Source organism: Taeniopygia guttata, chromosome 21 (genome assembly GCF_048771995.1).
Source record: "Taeniopygia guttata chromosome 21, bTaeGut7.mat, whole genome shotgun sequence".
NCBI lineage: Eukaryota > Metazoa > Chordata > Aves > Passeriformes > Estrildidae > Taeniopygia > Taeniopygia guttata.
The window spans coordinates 1,214,849-1,235,071 of NC_133046.1; the positions used below are offsets into that span (position 1 = coordinate 1,214,849).

The 20,223-nt window shown below is 42.5% G+C and overlaps 1 protein-coding gene across 2 annotated transcripts in view; it reads left to right on the top strand.

Annotated features, from left to right (window-relative positions):
• Window positions 1–17,990, top strand: part of PEX14 (peroxisomal biogenesis factor 14) — a 67,652-nt gene extending 49,662 nt beyond the window's left edge. For both annotated transcript variants that reach the window (XM_030289108.4, XM_072917499.1), the window contains 6 exons: window positions 3,211–3,333; window positions 9,349–9,434; window positions 10,060–10,162; window positions 11,406–11,503; window positions 14,619–14,710; window positions 16,153–17,990. In XM_030289108.4, the coding sequence (XP_030144968.1) occupies window positions 3,211–3,333; window positions 9,349–9,434; window positions 10,060–10,162; window positions 11,406–11,503; window positions 14,619–14,710; window positions 16,153–16,618 (968 nt within the window). In that variant the 3' untranslated portion in view covers window positions 16,619–17,990. The remainder of the gene's footprint in view (window positions 1–3,210; window positions 3,334–9,348; window positions 9,435–10,059; window positions 10,163–11,405; window positions 11,504–14,618; window positions 14,711–16,152) is intronic.
• Window positions 17,991–20,223: the final 2,233 nt, after the last annotated feature.

Consider the following 20,223-nt stretch of genomic DNA (forward strand, 5'->3'; position numbering starts at 1 on the left):
TCCTTTATTGTTCCTTTTAACCTTTTGCATTCTGCATGGACTTGATCTTACTGCAGCCGCAGAACAACGGAAATGTTTGTTTTCCAAAGTGTTGGAAAGTGGATTTAGAGCAATTCCACTGTTCAACTGAGGTGATTTTCTTGAGATACCTGTTTGAGAGCTCCACTAGACACAAAGCCCCATTTTCTGTGACCCTGCTTTTGCATCCAAGGGCAGTGGTATTATTTTTGGGTTGCCAATTTCCTGCTAGATTAGAACAATGAATGAACATGGATACTTTTTCATGTAGTGCAGTGATAGGACTGTGATAAAATAAAGCAAGATGAGATACTGAAACAGATGACACTTAGATCTGGTTTAGAAATTCACACTTTTGTATGTAATTAATATATCCAAATTGAATAATTTGGGCATGGAAAATTCATACTGTGTGCATATATAGGTGGTGAAAAAAAATCATTGCAAGGGGAAATGTGATGAAGTTAGCTATAATTGCCTGAGGAGAGCCTTAGAAATCTTGACCATTTTTGTTACTGTATGTGAGAAATGACCAGCATGAAGACAGGTATATTTCTGAGTGCAGAGATGACTTGTCATTACTGAGTGTCCACCGTGGATTATATATAATCCATATATATTCTTAAGGAATCAGCTTCAGGACTCCTTTGATCTTGAGGCCAAGATCACAATGCCTTAAAAGCATCTCTTCCAGATGAAAGAAGAGGTTTTCCAGGCAATCCCAGTCTTCTCCTCTGATAAGAAGAAGGGATGTAGTTGTGATGTTCTTTTGTTTACTGCCACTAGTACCGACCACTTCACAAGGCAGCAGAATAGTCCAGGGAAGTAGTAACAATTCTAATTTGCACTACTCAGGCCGGGAATTGCAGTGTGAAAGGCTTCCTATCATTCTATCATTCACATCAGCTTCTTCACAGCACAGCAAGGTCTAAATGGAAACACTGATACTTGTCCCTGGTTGGCAAGATCAGAATAATCCTAGAACTGCATTTTATTTGCAAAAGATTTTAGCTTTTTTCTCAAACAGGATGAGAATATGGTATGTTTATGAAACAACTGACATTGCTTTCCGCCCTTTTTGCAGAATGAAGATCCTCCATTACTTCTGATGTTTCTAAGTGTTAAATATTATCAGATTTGCATGGAAATAGAACAAAATGCCACATTTGAAGCCAGCAACTAATATTGTCTCCATCTTTATTCAGTATCTGGTGATCTGCAGTGTTGGCATCTGTTTATGGGTTCTACATTGGATAAATTAGTAGCTGGTTAAAGCAGTTTCTTTCTGATTGGACTTTGCTTTTTAACGTGTGTTAGACAATATTAGTAAATACTGCTTTTGTGAGTTGTGTTTATTTGCCTCTTACTACTCTTACTGCAAGTCTTTTGTGTGGTTCTGGTTCCTTACTATTTGAGCCATGCATCAAATACAAGTCACAGAGTGATTCTGTAGGATTGCAGGACCAAAGATCAGGAACTTTCCATTTCTGACACTGTTTCTTACGCTGACAGCATTTTGTTGTTAGAGAAGTCACTGAACTTTTCTGAAATGCTCGGTGGAGTAGACGAATTGTGTCTCACAGGAACTCACAGTTTCTCACACGCTCACAGGAATAGAAGGAAGATCTGTTAATAGTTATAAAGCCTTCTGAATACTACAAGCACTGTGTTAGTGCTTATGCTATTAAGTAACAGTGCTGAGACAGACTTGTATATTTATTTCTGGAAATATTGTTTGTGCTACAGATTATTCTGTCTAGACCCCCCAGTATGCAGTAAAGGAAAAGATCCTGAAAAGATTTCTTCCAACTTAGCTAATATGCCCAGTGGCCTGACCATTTTCTATATTGCACCTCTCTGTAATATTAAAAAGCTAGGGTTTTAAAAGTATTAAGTTCAGGAATTTCATCCATCAGCAGTGCTTTATGGATCTCAAGCAGGAGTGATGGAGAGAAAGTATTCCCCCATTTTTTTCCCTGTGCTGTCCTGTTCATACTGTTTTCCTCACTGTGCTCAGTCCCTTCAAGAATCCTGCGAGAATCAAGTGGTGTGCCTCTTATCTTCTAAATCTCTTTCCTTAAATCCATATTCTCACTTCCCTCTTTCTGAGTGTTTTTGCATGCCCTGGATGGATGGTGAAAGGTCCCAAATTGCTTCACGTGTTCCTCGTATCAGGGACACTGGGTTTTTATGTGCTTCTGTGCAGGAGAGTAAATGATACACAGCTGTCCAGCTCCCACTCATGATTGCCATCTGAGTACTAAATTCTTTTTCTAGAGGATGTTTTCTCTCATTGGAAAAAATAATCCAGCTGTGCTTCCTTCTCCAGAGATGCTGGTCATTGTGAATCTTTAGCTGCTTTTCTTTTCCCCCTTGTTGGCCAAATAGTTTCCATATGTTGTGGCCAATTACAGATGGTCATCCTGGCATTTCCTGATGGCAGGAGTCACTGCAACAACATGTACCATGTGTGCAGTGTTCCTCCAGCTCTGTGTGGAATGAAAACCAGGCTGCCCTGGGGCAATCTAATCATGCACCAATGGGCCGGGGCAATGCTCAGCTGAAAGTTGGGCTTGGCCTTGTTTTGATCTGTTTTGTTATAGTTTTATTTCCTCCTTACATTCTGTGTCCCATTCATACTAATCACAGTCAGTCCTGATTTTTTTTTCTTTTTATTTCTGCATTTGTCATAAAATAAAGCAAATTATTCCCGTCTTCGGAAACGATCTAGACTAATTAGTCGTCTAACCCAATAATTAGTTTTTTGTTTCCCTGTCTGTTTTCATGCATTATTGTTAGTTTTTTCCCCTCTTTTTTTTTTTTACACCATTACAGATTAAAATGAGCCACATTTGCAGTTGATGGTATCTTTTTTTCGGGGGAAGAATGGAGAATTGCAATAGAAAGCTACTTCAAAAGCAGCAATAAACTCAAGGATAAATTAAGGAAATTGAATGAGCCACATTTGGAAGCAGCGTTGAGGCTAATATTCTGTCGCTTAAGGTTAAATTGCAACAGAGAAAGAGAGAGGGAGACATTCCAGTGAATCCAAAATTGGGGAGGCATTACTGCTCAAGTCAGTGCCAAAATTCTTTGCAGCTTGAAAGGGTTCTGCCTGGCTTGAGAATTTAATTATGTGTGCATAAAGTGGGTAAAGGTGCTAAACTGATTTCATTTCCTCTGCTCCCCCAGGCCTGACAGATGAAGAAATCGACCTGGCTTTCCAGCAGTCGGGCACGAGCGCGGATGAGCCGCAGTCCCCAGCTCCGTCCACGCTCCCGGCGCCAGCTCAGCCTCCTCACCCCGTGGTCTATAGTAAGTGCCACTCTGAGAAATACCTGCTCCCAGTTGCTTTCTGCTGTGACTCCTGCAGCCATTCACAGATTTGTGTGCCACATCCTGGATTTCAGTTCAGCTGATGACATGCTTTTTGTCAGAATCAGACACCAAATGGTACTTTGAATGCACTTGGTGGTTGTTGATGCCTGTGACAAGATCATGCTACAGAAGGAAAATGAGATACAAATGATCACTGTCTACAAATGTCATCCATACCAGCCTGTGACACCTCTTGACCTGAAGGTGGAAAGTCAATGCAAATTAGATTCTGGCACACTGTAAGGACATCAGAAGAGCACTTTGTCAACATGGGATTCAGTCTCCCCTTCTAAAACTTGGAAAACTTTTCTCTCTGATCTTAAATAATCTGAAGTGACAGCAGAAATTCTGTGCAGACTATGTGGATATGATTGTATGATTTTTGTGTACAAAATGTACTCTTAAAGAAATTGTAGAGTCCCAACATAATCTATGTAGACTCAAAATTTACATATATATTTGCATTTTAAAACAAACCTCGCAAAAAAGTATCTAAGCTCCAAACAATAAAAACCAAAGTACACACCATTAAAAATCCATCAAAAGAAGCTGTTCAGCTCACATGAAAATCACTTCACTTACCTGCCAAATATAAAGAATAGGGTTTTGTTGCTGCTCTTAAACAGCTCTATGGCAGATCCTGACTGATATATCACTCCATGTAGAGCTGTGTTTATTAGTTTATGGCACAGGTTTGCTATTGCTGGATACAATACTAGACTTACTTTTTGAGATTTTAGCTGCTCTGATTTGGCACAGTTTGAGACGAAAAACTTCTGTGATAACAGTGGGCTGAGAACTGGAATATTTATGGCTGTTGTACTTTGTGTGCTGGTGAACTCTAGGACTGAATTCTGCCTCCTGGGCTAATTCCTGTCTGCTGTAGTCTGCAGAAAATGCCAGGAAAGCAAAATCTGCTGTCTGGCTGTAGAAGCAGGGCCAGATCCCTCTTGGTTCTGTCCATTGCTCATTCTGATAACTTACCACAGCCTAGTACTGGAAGAGTTAATCTTCCCTTATTTCAGTGTTCCACCAGCATGAGTAGAGCAGGGAAGAAGCATGCAGTTCAGCCTGGGAAACACCGTCATCACTGTTAACCCTGGCAGCTTTATCACTCTTTGGTTGTTTTCCTTTTGCTATTTTGGGTTTCCTCAAAGCAGCAGCTCCCATTTTCTTCTTGCTAGGTAAGAATCTTAACAGAAATTTCAACATCAGAATGTTCCCAGTAACAGCTTGAAAGAGAATTTTGAAAGTATGATTCTGTAATGCTTGAAAATCAAAGGTGACTAAAAATAACACCAAATAAAAGCCTTCACAGGGGTTCTAATTGTAAACTTGTGCTGTAGCTTTGTGATCTGGTTGGTGCTTTTTAAATAATTTGAACCCAAAGCTTTTCCCTGTGAGGCAGTCCTTTTCAGCAGCCCCAGAATTGGGGAAGGGGTGACAATGAATTAATTAGTTATTGTTCCTTCCCACTCTAGCCATTTATAGTAGACCTTCAATTTAAGCTTAACCTCTAATGGATGCATAAAAAGAATAAATAGCTGGACATACATGGTATTTGTTTCACCAAAATACTTGTTTTGATTAGTTCTCATCTGTGCCCTATTCTAGTTCTTGACTGGTGTAGTCTTGGTGGGTGTTAATGATGGATCCATCTTTGTTGTCGTCCTGATAAGTGCTTTCCATGGTATCAGAGCTGCAAAACGAATATGTGAATTTTCTAGGCCTGATGGATGAGACTCTGCAGTGGCTCAGTGCTCCATCAAGGTGTGTCATTTGCTGTAGGTTATTGCATCAGTTGGATGCTAATCCTGTAATGAATACTTCTGAATTGGTCCAAATCTGCTTCAGGACAGTTTTTTCTGTGATAGTTTACTAAGCCACTTTATCTTTCACAGTCTGGCCTGGGGTTGCCATGTATAGAGGAAGATAGATACTACTTTTTCTGTCTATCTGTTATGCTTATCATCTCACAGAGTGTTTGTGACACTGAGCTGGAATGCTGCTAGATGAGAAGTTTGAAAGAATATCTAAATGACTAGGGAGACAGAGGGGCTGCTCAGTCTGTACACTGACTTGGCGATGGGAGCACTCATGTTGAAGAGCTTACATTGAAAAAGACTCCAAGCTATATTTGCCTTCCCCAAAGAAGACATTGAGTTTCTTGTGAAGAAACATCTGATCTGCTAGAGTTTAGGTCTTCAAGGCTGTGAACCACTTTGTGTTTGATGTCTTTGGTTCTTTTTAAGTTGTAGTTCTGATGCCTCTACGCGAAACGCAAAGTAAGGAGGGTTTTGTGCTGAAAACAGAGGCTCGTGTTTCTAGTTTCTCTCTGCACCCTCTTCCCACAAGGTGCTGCTGCTTCATGTTTAAAAATTACATTGGAACTGTGGGTTACAAGTACAGAAGTTCAAGATGGTTCAGAGCCTTCTCAGGCATTTCTTCGGCAGGGATGAAGCAACAGCCAAGCTGGTGATGTTGCCAGTATTGCAAGTGTGAGATGCCCATTGTGAGTCACAGCAATAAATCCTGGGTACCCTCTTTGAATCTCCTTCCCTGATCTCCTGCTGTTGCCACCACCATTTGTTCTATTTCTTTAATTCATACCACTTAAATACTTCCTTTTGTACAATTGAACTTAATGTTCTATTGTTTTGTTGGAAGTATTTGTACTTTGTATACATACTTCCTAATTCTTAAAGAGTTTACAAGAAAAAAATGCATTTGTAAGCTATCAGATTAGCATAGGTCTTGTATGCTGAACCCCTTCTGGGGTTCTTCTTCTTCTTTGGGGAAGAGACAATAATTAAATTTCTAGCATTTGAGGTCAATACCAGCTCTACTACTTCCCCTCTTGCTCTAGAGGAGTAATTCCTTCTCTCCAGTTTGTACTTTTGCCAAGAGGTGTCAAAACTGCTTAAAAAAAAGCTTAAAGAAAGCTTGAATTTGATTAATATAGAGAAACAAGACTTTGCCTGACTGATAATAAAACTGATAAATGACATTTGAATTACTTGTAGCAGTAATTTATTACATAAAATATCTTTTATTTGACATGCGATTAGTTGCTGGAAGCATCACTCAATCTGACTAGTTTAAACATGCTCTAAAATGAACCCCCAGTAAAAAAACAGGGCTGTCTGCTATTGGTGTTATGAAATACACTAATCCAGCAGTGAGGACAAAAATCTGACTTTAAATATTTAAATGATTAATTTGTTGTTTGTGTTTTTGGGTTTTTTACCTTTCTAACCCATATAATTACAAGCAAACTCAGGGGAGTTTCTGAGCAAGGTGTGCAAAGCTGCATGATTATCATCCAGGTATTGTCTGTGTTGTTCCCCATGGTATTTATAGGCTCCGTTTATGGGGATTTGTGCAGATTTTACACCTGCTTAAAAATCAGCTCCAGTGACTTTTTTCTTGTCATTTGGATCTTCTTTTCCCATCTTTTTGTCTTCATTATGTGGAAGTATATAGAATACAGACTGTTTCCCCTTACAATTAAACTATAATCCAAACTCTTCTTTTTTTTCTTTTCCCAACACCTTTCCATGGATTCACTGTTTTCTTTTGAAAAATCACCTCTTCCAGCATCGGTTTCTACAGTTTTAAATCTGGATACAAGTGAAGCTGACCTTGAGTTGGATGCACAAGGCGTAATTATTTGCTCAGTGTCTACTGGGAAAATTAAATATATTTAGCAAGACCACAGATTTATACCTGGAGAAAACATCTGTGTCCCTTCCATTTGACTTTTGAAGGTCTCTTAGTAGAATGGTTTTGTTACTTCTGCAGTTCCTAAAGTAACTGGGCTGTCAGTGCTTTTTTACTTTATCTGGATTTTATTTGTTTTACAAGTGGAGAAATTGAAGATATGCAAACAGTCAGTGTGAGCATGGAGCTTAAAATGGAGAAATTCCTAAGCCTCTCTTCATGCTTTAGATTAGAGAATTGCAGAGGAAAGGAAAGGTTGAGTGAGGAATTTTGGCAGAGCTGTGACATTCACTGTAACACTGTGAAGTTGCTGTGGTCAGTGCAGAGCCTTTACTGCATCCCTCGCTTGCTCACTTCTCTCCACCCCCTGCACTTTTTTTCTTTTTGTCACAAGACAGATTTCACACATCTCTAAAATGAGTAAAATGGCATTTCAGCCTCTTGTCTTTATAGACTCTCTGAACTTTAGGAAAGATCATTCTGGTCCCTTTTCATTAATAATGAAAACCAGGGGGCAATAAAATGTTCTTAGCTCAAGCATTATAAGGAATGGAGGGAGAGATGAGTGAGGTGAAAGGGCAAAGCAGATGGATTCCTACAGGTGTGTCTCCTTCCTGCTCGGAGGTCAGTGGAGCTGGGAGGGAGTGTGGGACAGCCCATCAAGGACAGCCATGGGCAGGATTCACAGACCCCTGAGATAATTAACCCTGTACAACAGCAGCTCAGCCTGCAACAAATTGCGTTGTCATAGAAGAGTATTTTTAGTCAGAAGTTCAGGAGAGAGAACTGGACAATCAAGAGATTTCAGATACCAGAAGTGACAGTGGGGGCACAGCGCAGAGGGGAAAGTGGGAGTGATGGCTGGGGTTCACAGCAAGATTAGCAAGAGATCATTTTAAATCCTGACATGTACACAGCCAGTTACTGCAGCTTAGCTGACGTGTGTTAACTCATTAAGTTAAAAAGTTATGATAATTTGATCATGTGCCTAAGCTCCAAAACTGCAACTGCAGCAACCCAAAATAATCCTGGTGACACTATTCACCAGTTCTGACAGAGATGCCTTAGTTTGTTCAGATTTCTAGCCAGAGGACAATTTCAGGAGCTGTGTCCTAAAATGTAGCAAGAAGCTCTGAGAGTCAGATCCAAATACTGTGGACCCCGAGTGCTGGGATTAGGGGTAACTTTTGGAATTAAATGCCTGTAGAAGAATTCAGCAACGAGCAAAATGGCAATAGGTGAGCAAAGCAGAAAGGAGATCAGAGGCCACCTATTTCAGCCAGTTAAGCCTCCTAAATTGAGACTTTGGAGAATATAATGCATTTATGAGACATTGTAGTCATTGTAGATTTGGAGACCACACCGGTCTCCCATCTCGGCAGTTCTGCCCACATCCTGCCATTGCACTTCAGGCAGATCATCCTGCATCCTCTTTATTATTAAAGAAAACCGGGGGCAGTACAAGGTTCGTTCAGAACTGCGAGGGAGGTGACAGGATAAGTCTGCTGGAAAACTACAGGTATCTTCTGATTCTGCTGAAGGAGCAGGGCATACCGTATCTTTGCTTTCCTCTGTGGAGCCTCTAAGCTTCTGTGCACAATTGTGTGTTAAATATCTCAAGCTTTTATCTACTTCTTTACCTCTCTCAGTAGATACTTAATTGCATATTTTCTCTCTGCTCTTTATATGTGCTTTGGTCCCTATTGTAATTTAAGCTCGAAAGACACTGGATCCTTCCTCATTGAAATGGTCCATAATTGCTGACACAATTTTTATAAACCCATTTATTGCCATGATAGATTTCTTTTCTTTCTTGAAACACTCCCTTCCTTCCTTCCTTTCTCCTGCACTATTTTGGGTCCCTGGTTCTGTCCCCTTTTTCAAAATTATTATACTGGAGAACGATATTCAGGTGAGGAGTATTCAGGTGAGGAGTTAACCTTAGCTATTACCAGCCCCAGAGACAGTTACCTGTCTCTGAGTGCCTTCTGCATGGAAAGAGTAGGGCAAAACAGCTTGATGCACCCGCTTTAATTGCTGCTGTAATTTTTCTCCCTGTGACACTACCAGGCCAGAGTCAATACCAGAGGTCTGTCCAGATGTTTAAATGTCCTCAGCCAAAGGCCTGCACACTGGGTGTTAATAATTATTCTTTTCTCTGATAAAATGGATGCATAAAAATGTTGTCACCTGCCGTTCTGACTATGATTATTCCTTGATTCTGAACTTTAGGTCCCCCTGGCTCCAGATGGCGAGATTATGGGGCTTTGGCTATCATAATGGCAGGAATTGCCTTTGGATTCCACCAGCTCTACAAGGTAATAGGTCCCTTGCTACTCCCACACTGTACTCTTAAAGAAACATGTTACTCTGCTTGTGTCCAAATGCTCATGTTGGTTCCAAGCTAGTGAAGCATCTCTGGTCTCACTGGCACTGCCATTGCTATATTTGAGAAATGTAGAACTTAACATGAAAATGCAGAGTCAAAAAGTGGCAAGCAAACAAAACTAGTTTTTAGGTGTGGATCTCAAACTAGTAGAAGAAATAAGGTAATTTCCATTGCTTTGCTCTCATTGAAATATATTCTGTTCCTAGGATGCAGCTGCAGAAGGTTCTTTGGTAGCTAGAGGAGAGTTGTGACCTTATTAAATCCAGTCCAGCCTCCTCAGGGGTGGAACGAGGCAGATTTCGTGGCTGTGTCCAGACTTAGGAACTGGTTTTCAGTACCCTGACAAATGTAACCACAAAACTCTTCTTCTGCAACTTCTTATAACACTTGCTGTAGAGGGAATTTCTTTTCTCAGGCACATGTGTGGATAAATGCTCACCAACTCTGTGATAAGGGCTGAGATTTGGGGGGTGGGATTTGAGGATGTTTCAGGTAGATTAGAAATAGCACTTTGCACATCGCTGTTTCCTGAAAAAGTTTTTATCCTCATGCAGAAATACCTGGTCCCTCTCATCATGGGAGGCAAAGAAGACAGGAAGCAACTTCAGAGGATTGAGTCAAACATTTCTGAGATGAGTGGCAGTGTGACACAGACAGGTAAAGATTAATGACTCCATCAATTCACCCCTCAAAGCTTTTCTCCCTGTATCCTCCATTCTGCCAAGACCCCCACCCTTTTCTCTCCCTCCATCTCCACTTTATGTGGTGACTTCATTTATCTGCTCTGAGAATCTGTTCACATTTGCAAATGAAGCCGCCGTCATTTCGGTTTAATTTGAAATTGCTTGTTTACTGTCGGCACGGCCTCAATTAATTATGTTTTTACGGAAAGGCTCCCAACCTCAGAATATTAATAAGGGGAATAAAATGACAGCCTTTCGGAGGGCTGTAAAGTTCATTTTTAATTTCTGCTTCTCTGATGTTTTCAGGGGCTTTTTTTTTGGTGGTTTCTCCCCACCTTCCATCTGAAAATCCGAGGAAGGGTCAGGAGAGTCTGTAATTACTGTGCCTCTCTGACCTTAGCCACCTTCTATGTTATTGACTCTATAGGGTGTCTGTTCATTACCCGAAGCCCTAATGATGGTCTGGATTAGCTGTTACCTGTCACACCAATAGAGTTTTTAATTTTATTTATTTTATCAGCTTGTTTACTCCCTGGAAGCTTTGGATAAAGTGCCAAAGTAGAAAAAGTTCTACAGCTGGAGTCCAGCAGAAGTTCTTCAGTGTTTGTTGGGGTGTAGGAATACAAGGCCCTCTCTTGAAATAAAAAAAGTGCAAAGTATATTCAGTTGGGATGAAAAAACTATGATTTTCAGCAGTAAGTTTATAAAGATATTGGGGTTGAAAGAGCTGGTAGGTTGAGAATGGAGGATGCTAATTATACTTTTCATTGAAGGGTGAGAAGAAAAGCATCTTTCATTTCTCATGATACCCTGAGGTCAGCCCTAAGAGCAGCCTCTTCCCAGACTGGAGTTAGCCCCAGTGTTTGCCTGCAAGAGCCCCGAGATAGATAAATGATACAAACATTGTGTAAGTTCAGGGAGATGTACAAATCATAAACCAATATAATTAAAAGGGAGAGGTTTTAGACGGATATACTGTGGGCTATAGACATCTATACAATGGAAAGATAAACTAGAAATACTGGAGGTTAGATGCAGTGCAGGTAGATTACCCATAGTGCAAATAAATCATATGGATTAAAGTGAGCAGGCGGGCATAGATAAATTAAATATAGTAGGAATAGAGGCATCTTTGTAGCTAGACAGCAGGAAAGGCGTGGGTGAGTGTGTATATGTGGATGTATCTCAGTTTAACTCTTCTGCTTTTTCCCTTGCAGTGACTCAGTTACAGACAACCTTAGCAGCTGTCCAGGAGCTGCTAATCCAGCAGCAACAGAAAATCCAAGAGCTCACCCAAGAACTGGCTGCTTCTAAGGTACCAACTTTCAACTCTTCACCTTTAGAGTGCTGTCAGTTTTAGAGCATGCATGGCTTCTTTTGTGGGCACATGGAAAGCTCCTGTTGGCTGCCCAACCCAGCCATCAGCTCTGCCATATCCCCAAACAGTTTCTCTGCATCTGACTTCTTCATGGGTGGTGTGGTTAGAGCACTGGATATGAGTTGGGCACTCACAGAAATACACCTGATTTTGGAGAGGGCTTTACTGTTTTGGATGAAGCTCGTGTGTCTGAGGCCTCAGACCCCTGTTCTCAGCTCCGTATCTTCTATGCTGCATTTGGGATGAAATTTGTGTGGAGTTAGTCCACTGTCCAAAAGAGGCAAAGACAGTTGTGCAGAGAATTTTTTTGTGTATGTAATATGTAATTTTACACGTTTGTATTCCTCCTGTACATTGTACATCCTTTTCAGCCAAGCGTACACTGTATTTAAGTCACTTGTTCAGATCCAGGTAAAGGCCAAACATTCTTACTATTTGGGTTCTTGTTTCAATGATTTTGGTCAGCTGAGTGTAACAGGTGGCCCCATTACAACCCTGTTAATGGCACACAGTGACCCATTCCCCTTGACTCTTGACTTGACCTTGGCAATAAAACCATCAATTCTGACTAGTTTGTGTTGTTACATGTGTAAATAAAATAACCACTTTTAACCAAAATTGATTTTCTTTCTGGCAATGAGAATTAGTGCTTTACTCCTTGGCCCAGCCAGAAACTGTTGACATGTGAGGCAGGGTGAATGTGAAGCAGTCATGTGGAGATGAAATCTTCCTTTGACTCACAAACTTGGATTGTTCAAGGCTAAGACTGTTCACAGTTGTCTTGTGGTGTTCTCTGTACAGGGAGATTTTCCTGTCAAGTCCTTTAGGCAGGGTTACAGCCCTTTACCTGTAGCAGGGACAGTTGTCTTCTCCCCTTAGCAGGCTTTAATCTGATGCAGATCCTTTGATGGTGTGTAACTGGTGGGCCACAGCTGACTAAATGCTGTGCACACTGTACAGGAGGAATCCCTCAGTGGCACAGCTGTAAATGCAACCATGAAAGCCAGTTTATGGTCACAACACTCTGCTTCAATTTTCCTTGGGAACTGTGGCCTGACAGTGGCCTGGAGCCAGTCCGGAAATTGGAAAACTGTTTTCAGGTCTTAAGTGTTAAGATTAAGAACACATGTTGAGCTTTAAGAAGGAAAAAGGCCATAAGTCTTGGTGGTTTAGAGAGTCTTGAAGAAGTTTTCCTTCCCCCCTCTCTACCCCCTGCACTGACATGGTAGCACACATTGTTATGATATCTAAACCTCATGTGTACAAAGAAAAACTTGGGCAACCCCACAAACCAAAGAATAAAAGCTGTGTTTTCTCAGCTGTAATGTAAGTTTTTATATCTGCTTTTCAAACTCCTACTGGCATGCTGTAAAAAATTAAAAAGAGGGACTTTAAGTAATTAAAAAACGTACATAAAAATTCAAGGCTTGAATTTTCTACAACTGTTTTTAAAGAGACTGGCTAAAAAGCCCCAGATGTCAGATTTTATTTCTAAATCCTAGGCATCTGGCACCATATGTGTTTTGGAAATTTGAGTCCTTTGCAGGCCAGTGAGTGGAAATCACTCCCTTGTTAATGTGCTGCTGTAGCTTTCAAGGTCTTAGAAAGCCAGAACAGTGGCTCCTGCATTCTTGCTGTCTGAGGGCTGGGAGTGTGAATCCTGAGGGAACGCATCTGTGTAAAACAGCTACTACAGCCTGAGCCTCTCCCAGCCCTTTGGGTTTGAAGCCCAGAAGTCACTGTGAGCAGTGCTGGCTGCAGGGTTACTCTGCAGTAGGTCAAGTCTGTTGAAGAGTAAGTAGGAACAAGCAGTTCTGGCTACATCTAGTGGGAACTGCTGAGGAGAAGGTTTTAGTTATTCCAATTCTGGCTTCCTTTGGTGGGGAATTTATTAGAAATATCTCTGCAGTGATATTCACCAATATGTTTATTCCTAATGGCTTTTAGCAGAAATTAATGTGGGGTGTGCCAGGCATGACTATTCTTTGGTCTCATGGCTACAGGAATTACTGGAGCAAAAGGATGGGGTAACCACAGACCATGATCTGTGTTTAGAAAACTCCCATTTCTCAAGTTCCCAAAAGGGTTAAAAGAAAGAGTGCCAAAAGTATTGTCTGCAGCATGTTATCCTCAGTTACTTAGTCTAATTTCTGCCTGATATCCCATGGCAATTCTGATGCAATTCTGACAGCAGCTGTACCAGGCTTCCATGAGTTACTTATCCCCACAAAACTGCACTCATTACCTTGAAATATCCAAGAGGTGGTGCCTAGTCCAGCCCCTTCTGGAGATACGACCTGGTAACTCAAGCATAGATCTAATTCTTAAGATCAAGTAGGGAAAATTTTTGCAACTTTCAAGTATGTATTTATCAGCCCACTCTAAATGCCACAGAGTGCAGATAATTGATTCTTTCTTTCATGATTTAGGAGAAATGAGCAAATGGTTTTAAAACAGTTGTTAATATATAATATTCAAATCTGTTGCCTCAGCTAAGTTCAGTCACTTGAAGGACTAAAGGACCTGATTCAGTCCAACTTCCACTGCTGCTCAGGATCCTAGTTCTAGTTCTTCTCTAGAAATCATTCAGTAGGTCAGTGCCAGATGATTTGGTGTGTCTCTCTGCGTACTGTTCTGTTTGATATGTTGGTGGAAGACATCCAGTGTTGGCCCAGCTGTGCCTGAATTCTCACGAGTGCTGGCCTCCTGAAAAAAAAATGTCCCTTGAGATGCTTTAGCAATGGTTGTGCCTGGGAGGCAAGACTGGAGACAAGATGAATTAGTCTCCCAAACACAAAGCAAATATTGAATAGCCTTGGCACCTTGAGACAATTATTGTTTCTGGTCATTGAGGGGATCTGTTCAAGTACTTCTTAGTGTGGAAGTTATTTTGCTCAGATCTGAGAGATTTAAGTGATGGAGCTGATGTGTGTTATCCACAGGACTCAGAATTCCCACATGGGAGCAGAAGAACAACATAGGAAAAAGTGACATTGGTGAACTATCTTGCAGTTCAGATATTGATCTTTATATCTTGTTTTTCACGTTCTAGGCCACAACTTCCACCAATTGGATTCTGGAGTCGCAGAATATTAATGAATTGAAATCTGAGATCTACTCTTTAAAAGGACTTCTCCTGAACCGGTATGGATGCAATATGCAAGCAGACTGTTGTGGGGGAAGTGCTGCTTTCTGGGATTCCCTCAATCATGGAGAGGAAAGGCATTTCCAACAGGAACTGCCTCTATATCCTGTTACTGCTATTTTAATAATGCCATTTTGCACTCCACTATCACTTTCTGTTTGCAGGTCTCAAAATGCTTTTCAAACTGGCCTTAAATCACAGAGTCCTTAGGGAATTGATAAGATTTTCCTTTTTGTTTGCACTTCCCCCACAATCAGGCTGCGTCTCACCTAGTTTGAGGAATTGACTGCATCTGCACCTGTATTCTGTTTTAGAAAGTCACTGCTGGGTACAGTTCAGCTGCCTTGCTCGTGTCAGGGCATAGCCAGGATGAAAAGAATCGAGCCACAGCAGAGCAGTCACAGAGGATGGGGTGAGCTCAGCCCAGTTCTGCTGCCCAGTTCTGGTGGCAGCAGAGCAGGGGAGGTGGGAGCAGCTCCTGTTCCCACCTCAGGCTCAGGGAAAGGCAGTGCCGAGTGCGAGCACTCGGTGCTGGAGAGCAGCCAGCTCTCCTCTGCTCTGCTCTTGTTGGTGCCACCTGCCAGCTCTCCTGAGGGGCATGAGGACCCCCTGGCATATGGCCTTTGCAGACCTTGATCTGACACCTCTTCAGACTCCCACTTTTCACATACAGAGGCAAGGATGCATGGGAGTGCAACATCAGACATGCTTTTATGCTTTGCCCTTCATGATGGATGACACTGTGAGGGCACCAGTGCTCCCCTTGCACTCCTATTTGTCCTGTGTGGCACTTGGAATCTCCTGTTAGTACTGGGCATTAGCCTGCTAGTATCATATCCTTAAAATCCACCTGGCAAGGACTCAGGGCCAGCTTTCCAGCTGGTGCAAGCTGGTATGACTCCATTCAAGTCAGAGGAGCTGAACCAGTTTGTGGCAGCCAGGGCCTGGCCCAAACATGTAAAGTGCATGCTGGAACTGGGAGAAAGGCTCTGGATTGCAGTGAGCCAGAATGCAACAGTGGTGTATCACAGGGAGGTGAGAGCCAGGTGCTGAAATTCCCTGGCTCAGGCACCTGGTGTGTCTGACTTCTTGCTCCAGTGGGAATTTTCTCTACCAATTAATTAGTGATTGTCTTACTTACATGGGGGACACCCATGTCTTTTCACAGGCAGCGTTCCTGAGTGCTAGCTTACTTTGTGAAATTGGCCAAATCAGATCGTTTTAGTGCTTCAGACTGCCCAGCTGGGATATTTTCCTTGTGTACAGGCTCGATTGCTGAGTTCTTGTAAAGCACTTTAAAAATCTCTCTGGAGAAGTGAAGTGGCCTTGGTTTTGCTCATTTATGGCAAGGAGACTTGCAGTTTCATTCTTGATGAAACCCCTCAGTATTTATAACAAAAGCCCCTTTCTTTCCTTTTCTTTCCCTCTTGTCCTCCCCAAGGAGGCAGTTCCCTCCCTCCCCTTCAGCTCCTAAGATCCCGTCGTGGCAGATCCCCGTGAAGCCAAGTTCACCCTCCAACCCTGTTGTTGCCAACCACAACAGCAGCAGTGACATCTCCCCGGTCAGCAACGAGTCCACCACGTCCTCCCCAGTGAAGGAGAACCACAGCCCCGAGGGCTCCAAGGTCAGCTGCCACCTGCTCGGCCCCGAGGAGGCCGCCAAGGCCGTCATCGACGTCACCAGCCAGGTGCGGATGGAGGTGCAGGGCGAGGAGGAGAAACGGGAAACCAAAAGGAATGATGAGGAGGAAGAGGACGATGAGGATGATGATGTTAGCCATGTGGATGAGGAGGAATGTCTGGGTGTCCAGACTGAGGACCGGCGAGGAGGGGATGGTCAGATTAATGAGCAAGTGGAAAAGCTACGAAGACCTGAGGGGGCCAGCAACGAGAACGAGATTGACTAAGACACCCTGGCTGCTGCTGCTGCTGCACATCTTCCCCGGCCTGCTGCACTGTCCCCAGTGCCTCTCCCATTTTGTGGAGAGAAAAGCTACCATTCCCTGCAGTGATTCCCCCTTGATTGGCCTTGAGCAGGGTCGTGATTGCTCAGTGAACGACGTGGTTGTCCTGTTTCACCACAGGGCTTTGCAGTCTTGCAGTGGCTCCTTCTCCCTGCCCAGCCCTTCTTCTCTAGCAGTGAGCTGGGGTCACTGCTGGGCTGGCAGCCCGATGGCCTTACCGTGCACCACAGCTACAGATACGCCTCCTACAGAAGCAGTTGGCCTCTTGCTGTATCCTAGAGCCCTTCTATCCAATTTCAGAAACCAGTCTGTCCTGAGCTCCTTGATTTCACAAGCCTTTAATCCCACATGAGGCCCAAACCAGTTCTGTTTCCCAAAATAACTCTGTTTTATTTCTCAAACTACTTCATACTCTGTTGCAGAAAGAAACCCCAACCAACCGAAAAAAAACACCAGAACATTTTAACCTCAAATTCCTCACCAGATCTCAGTCTTGGCACTTCCAAGATTTATGCCAAGTCTCAAATTGCTGAAACTACCTAGTATGTAAAAACACTAAATTTCTGTGGGGTTCAAAGAATACTATTTACACTCCACATGCTTACATTGATCAGAGTGGCCTGTTGGTAGGGACCAAGTCCAGGTGTCATGGCCACAGTAAAATCCATGAAAACAGGTGACTTTGTTGATGATCGCTCCCCAGTAAAAGGCTTTAGAAGAAGTTGACTCCACTCATCCCAATTATTACCCTTCCTCCTCCAAAGACAAGGAGCTCACATCAGTTTTTGACATCTTCTATTTTATTTATAGGTGCCCTGAATTGATGAATGAATCAACAAATTAATGGGGTGAAATCTGATGCTGAAATAGTTGGTTAATTCTGAATGTTTGCAATGGTTTTTAGCCTTTTTTTTCTCCCTAAATGAGAAGATAAATGATCATAAATGGTACCTTTCCAGTGACAGGCACCTGCTTCTGCAAAGCAGTCTCTCTAGCATAGAGAGCAGCTCCAGTTCTGAGGTTTAACCACTGGCCCTTCTTGCCCAGTCCAGCCTTTTTTTTGGCCCGGTTGGGCTGTACACAAACCAGTGAATTTTAAACCTCTGACAGTTTGCAGCATTGTGTTTGCAGCTGGTGAAATGGTGGTGTCTATTCACTGCATCAGAGCATCTTAGCAGAGCAATTCTTGTAACAACTGAGTCTCACTGTCCTCACCAAGCAAGTGTGCTCGTCTATGTGATCATGTATAGATTTCAAATATAAAATACGATTGTATATAATTGTAATAAATATGAGTTACCACTATTTAACACCAGGTTATTACTGGATTACTGTGGCTCTTGTTTTCGGAAAAAATATGCATGTAGGGTGGTCAAGGGAGGGGATGGTTACAGAAATCTGGTCCTTCCAAAATATTTTCCAAAGGACATTTGTGGTTGGTTTTCTGAGTGCTCCTAGGCAGTATCAGCAGGAGGCAGTGGTGTAAGGGCAGTGTCAGGCACACTCCAGACAGCTCCAGGAGCGTGGCAGTGATGGTGCAGAGGCTGGGATGTACCCCGGGAGTGCAGGGCAGTTACTCTGTGCCTCTGCTCCCAGCAGGAGGCTCTGCAGGGTGTGGAATAATGCTTCCTCCTGCTCCTTCCACCAGCAGCAGGAGGTGCTGAAGGGAGCGTGTGAGATATCCCATGGCCCCTCAGCCTTATCTCCAGGAGGGAATGCTGTGCTGGATCCCATGACTGGTCTAACCCTGCCATCCCAGTCCAGAAGCCACCAAAGGAGACGGTGTGCAGCAAGTAAATTGTAGCTACTACAGTTCCATCATTGTTCAACAGAAGGATTTGGCTCCCTTCTGAAAAATGAGGGATTTACTTGATTCCCAAGTATTTGGGTGTCTGGTACACAGTGACATTTTCCTGCTCGGGGGAGTGAAAGGGACCTTCATATTACTGTATTTAGACCTGCTGCTGAATGTGATGATTTCTCATGCCTTAAATGGACGAATATCTTCCCCAGGAGTGAGTGTGTGTGTGTCTCTCTCTCTCCCCCTCTCAGTCTCTCTCTGCACTGTTTAACGTTCACAAAGAACGTCACGTTTAGCTAAAACAGGGAAAATTTGAAAGTATTTAAAAAGAAGGGCTTTTCTTAAGAGATGACACTTTTCATTTCTCCAGGCCAAGAATCCTAGTGAAAAGAAAACACAACAACACAGGGATGTGATGAAAAAGTATTATCCTGCCTGTATACATTTTATATACATAGGAGCTTTTGAAAATAGAAAGTGTCTGGACAACAGCAGTTGGTGAAATGTGGAAAATATCTTGCTGAGGTATGTGCCTTACAGAGTGACTTACAGGGTTTACAGTACAAGCATCCCTGTGGGTTCATTGCCCCCCCTTTTCATCCATGTTGCTAGTGTCAATTCATTTACCTCAGGATTTCTGGTGCAGAGTAAAAGGCAGTTTTCTTTAACTTTGTTTTTTCTGTCCTTTGGTTTTTCTTTTCTACCTTACTGATTCTGTAGGTTTTCTGTATATTATGCCAGTTCTAAAGTTTTTCCTTTCTCTAGCCTCATGAATCCCAGAAAACCTCATCAAGGTCACTGTTGCCCAAAATATGTAACTCTGTGCCTGTGGTCGTTGGTGGGGTGTTTTTGTATTTGTTGAAGAGATCCAACCCACCAGCAGAGATTTTGGAAGAAGCCAGGCCTTCTAACCTGCAGGTACAGTCATGAATCACAAGTTCTGTTCCTCTGTGTCGTGTTCCTTCTCTTTCCAGCATAGCAGCAGTTGCAGGAAGAGGATTTTGGTCCTCGTAGCCTGGCTACTCATTTGTGATTTTTTCTTTTTGGTTTTTTTTTTTTTTTTTTTTTTTTGCTAGAAACAAACTTCTTAGCTCAGCTGCCCTGTAAAATGCTTACCCCACTGGCCTGTTGGCACTGGCAATGGCATCCTATTAACTGAAAGGTGACCAGGTAGAGAACTTTTATCTGCAGAATGAGGCAGCAGCAGCAGCTCCCTGCCACCTGGCTTCTTCAAGTGCTGTTTTACTGTGTACTCTATTTTACACAGGAAGAAGAATAACACAGCAGAGAGCTGAGTTCAGTGGGTTTGTAACGTGGTTTCTATAGTTCTTTAATAACATATAAAAAAACAGGTGAAGGGAGCTTCCTCTGGACAGTGTCATCTGGATACATCTCAGTGAATGCCTGTCACCCTGTGCTTTCTCCTAGAGGAAACAATATCAGACTGGCACTTCCCAGTAATTTGAGAATATAAAAACTTCCTTTTCAATAGCTGCAAGAGAAATGTGGGCTACTCAGAAGGGAGAAAGGGTTAAAAGAGATGTTTCCTGATCAACTCCCTCCAACCTTCCTTACCCTCAGCTGTGCCAAATTGGTCTTACGTGCATCTTTGTCAAAAGCAGGAAGAATCTTATTTTTATTGTCATTTGTGTGTTGGTGACATAACCAAACAAACCAAAGTGTTTGGGATCAGAAGGAAGAGGATGACTTTGCAAAGTATTTTCCTTGTAAGTGTGGCTTGGTTTTC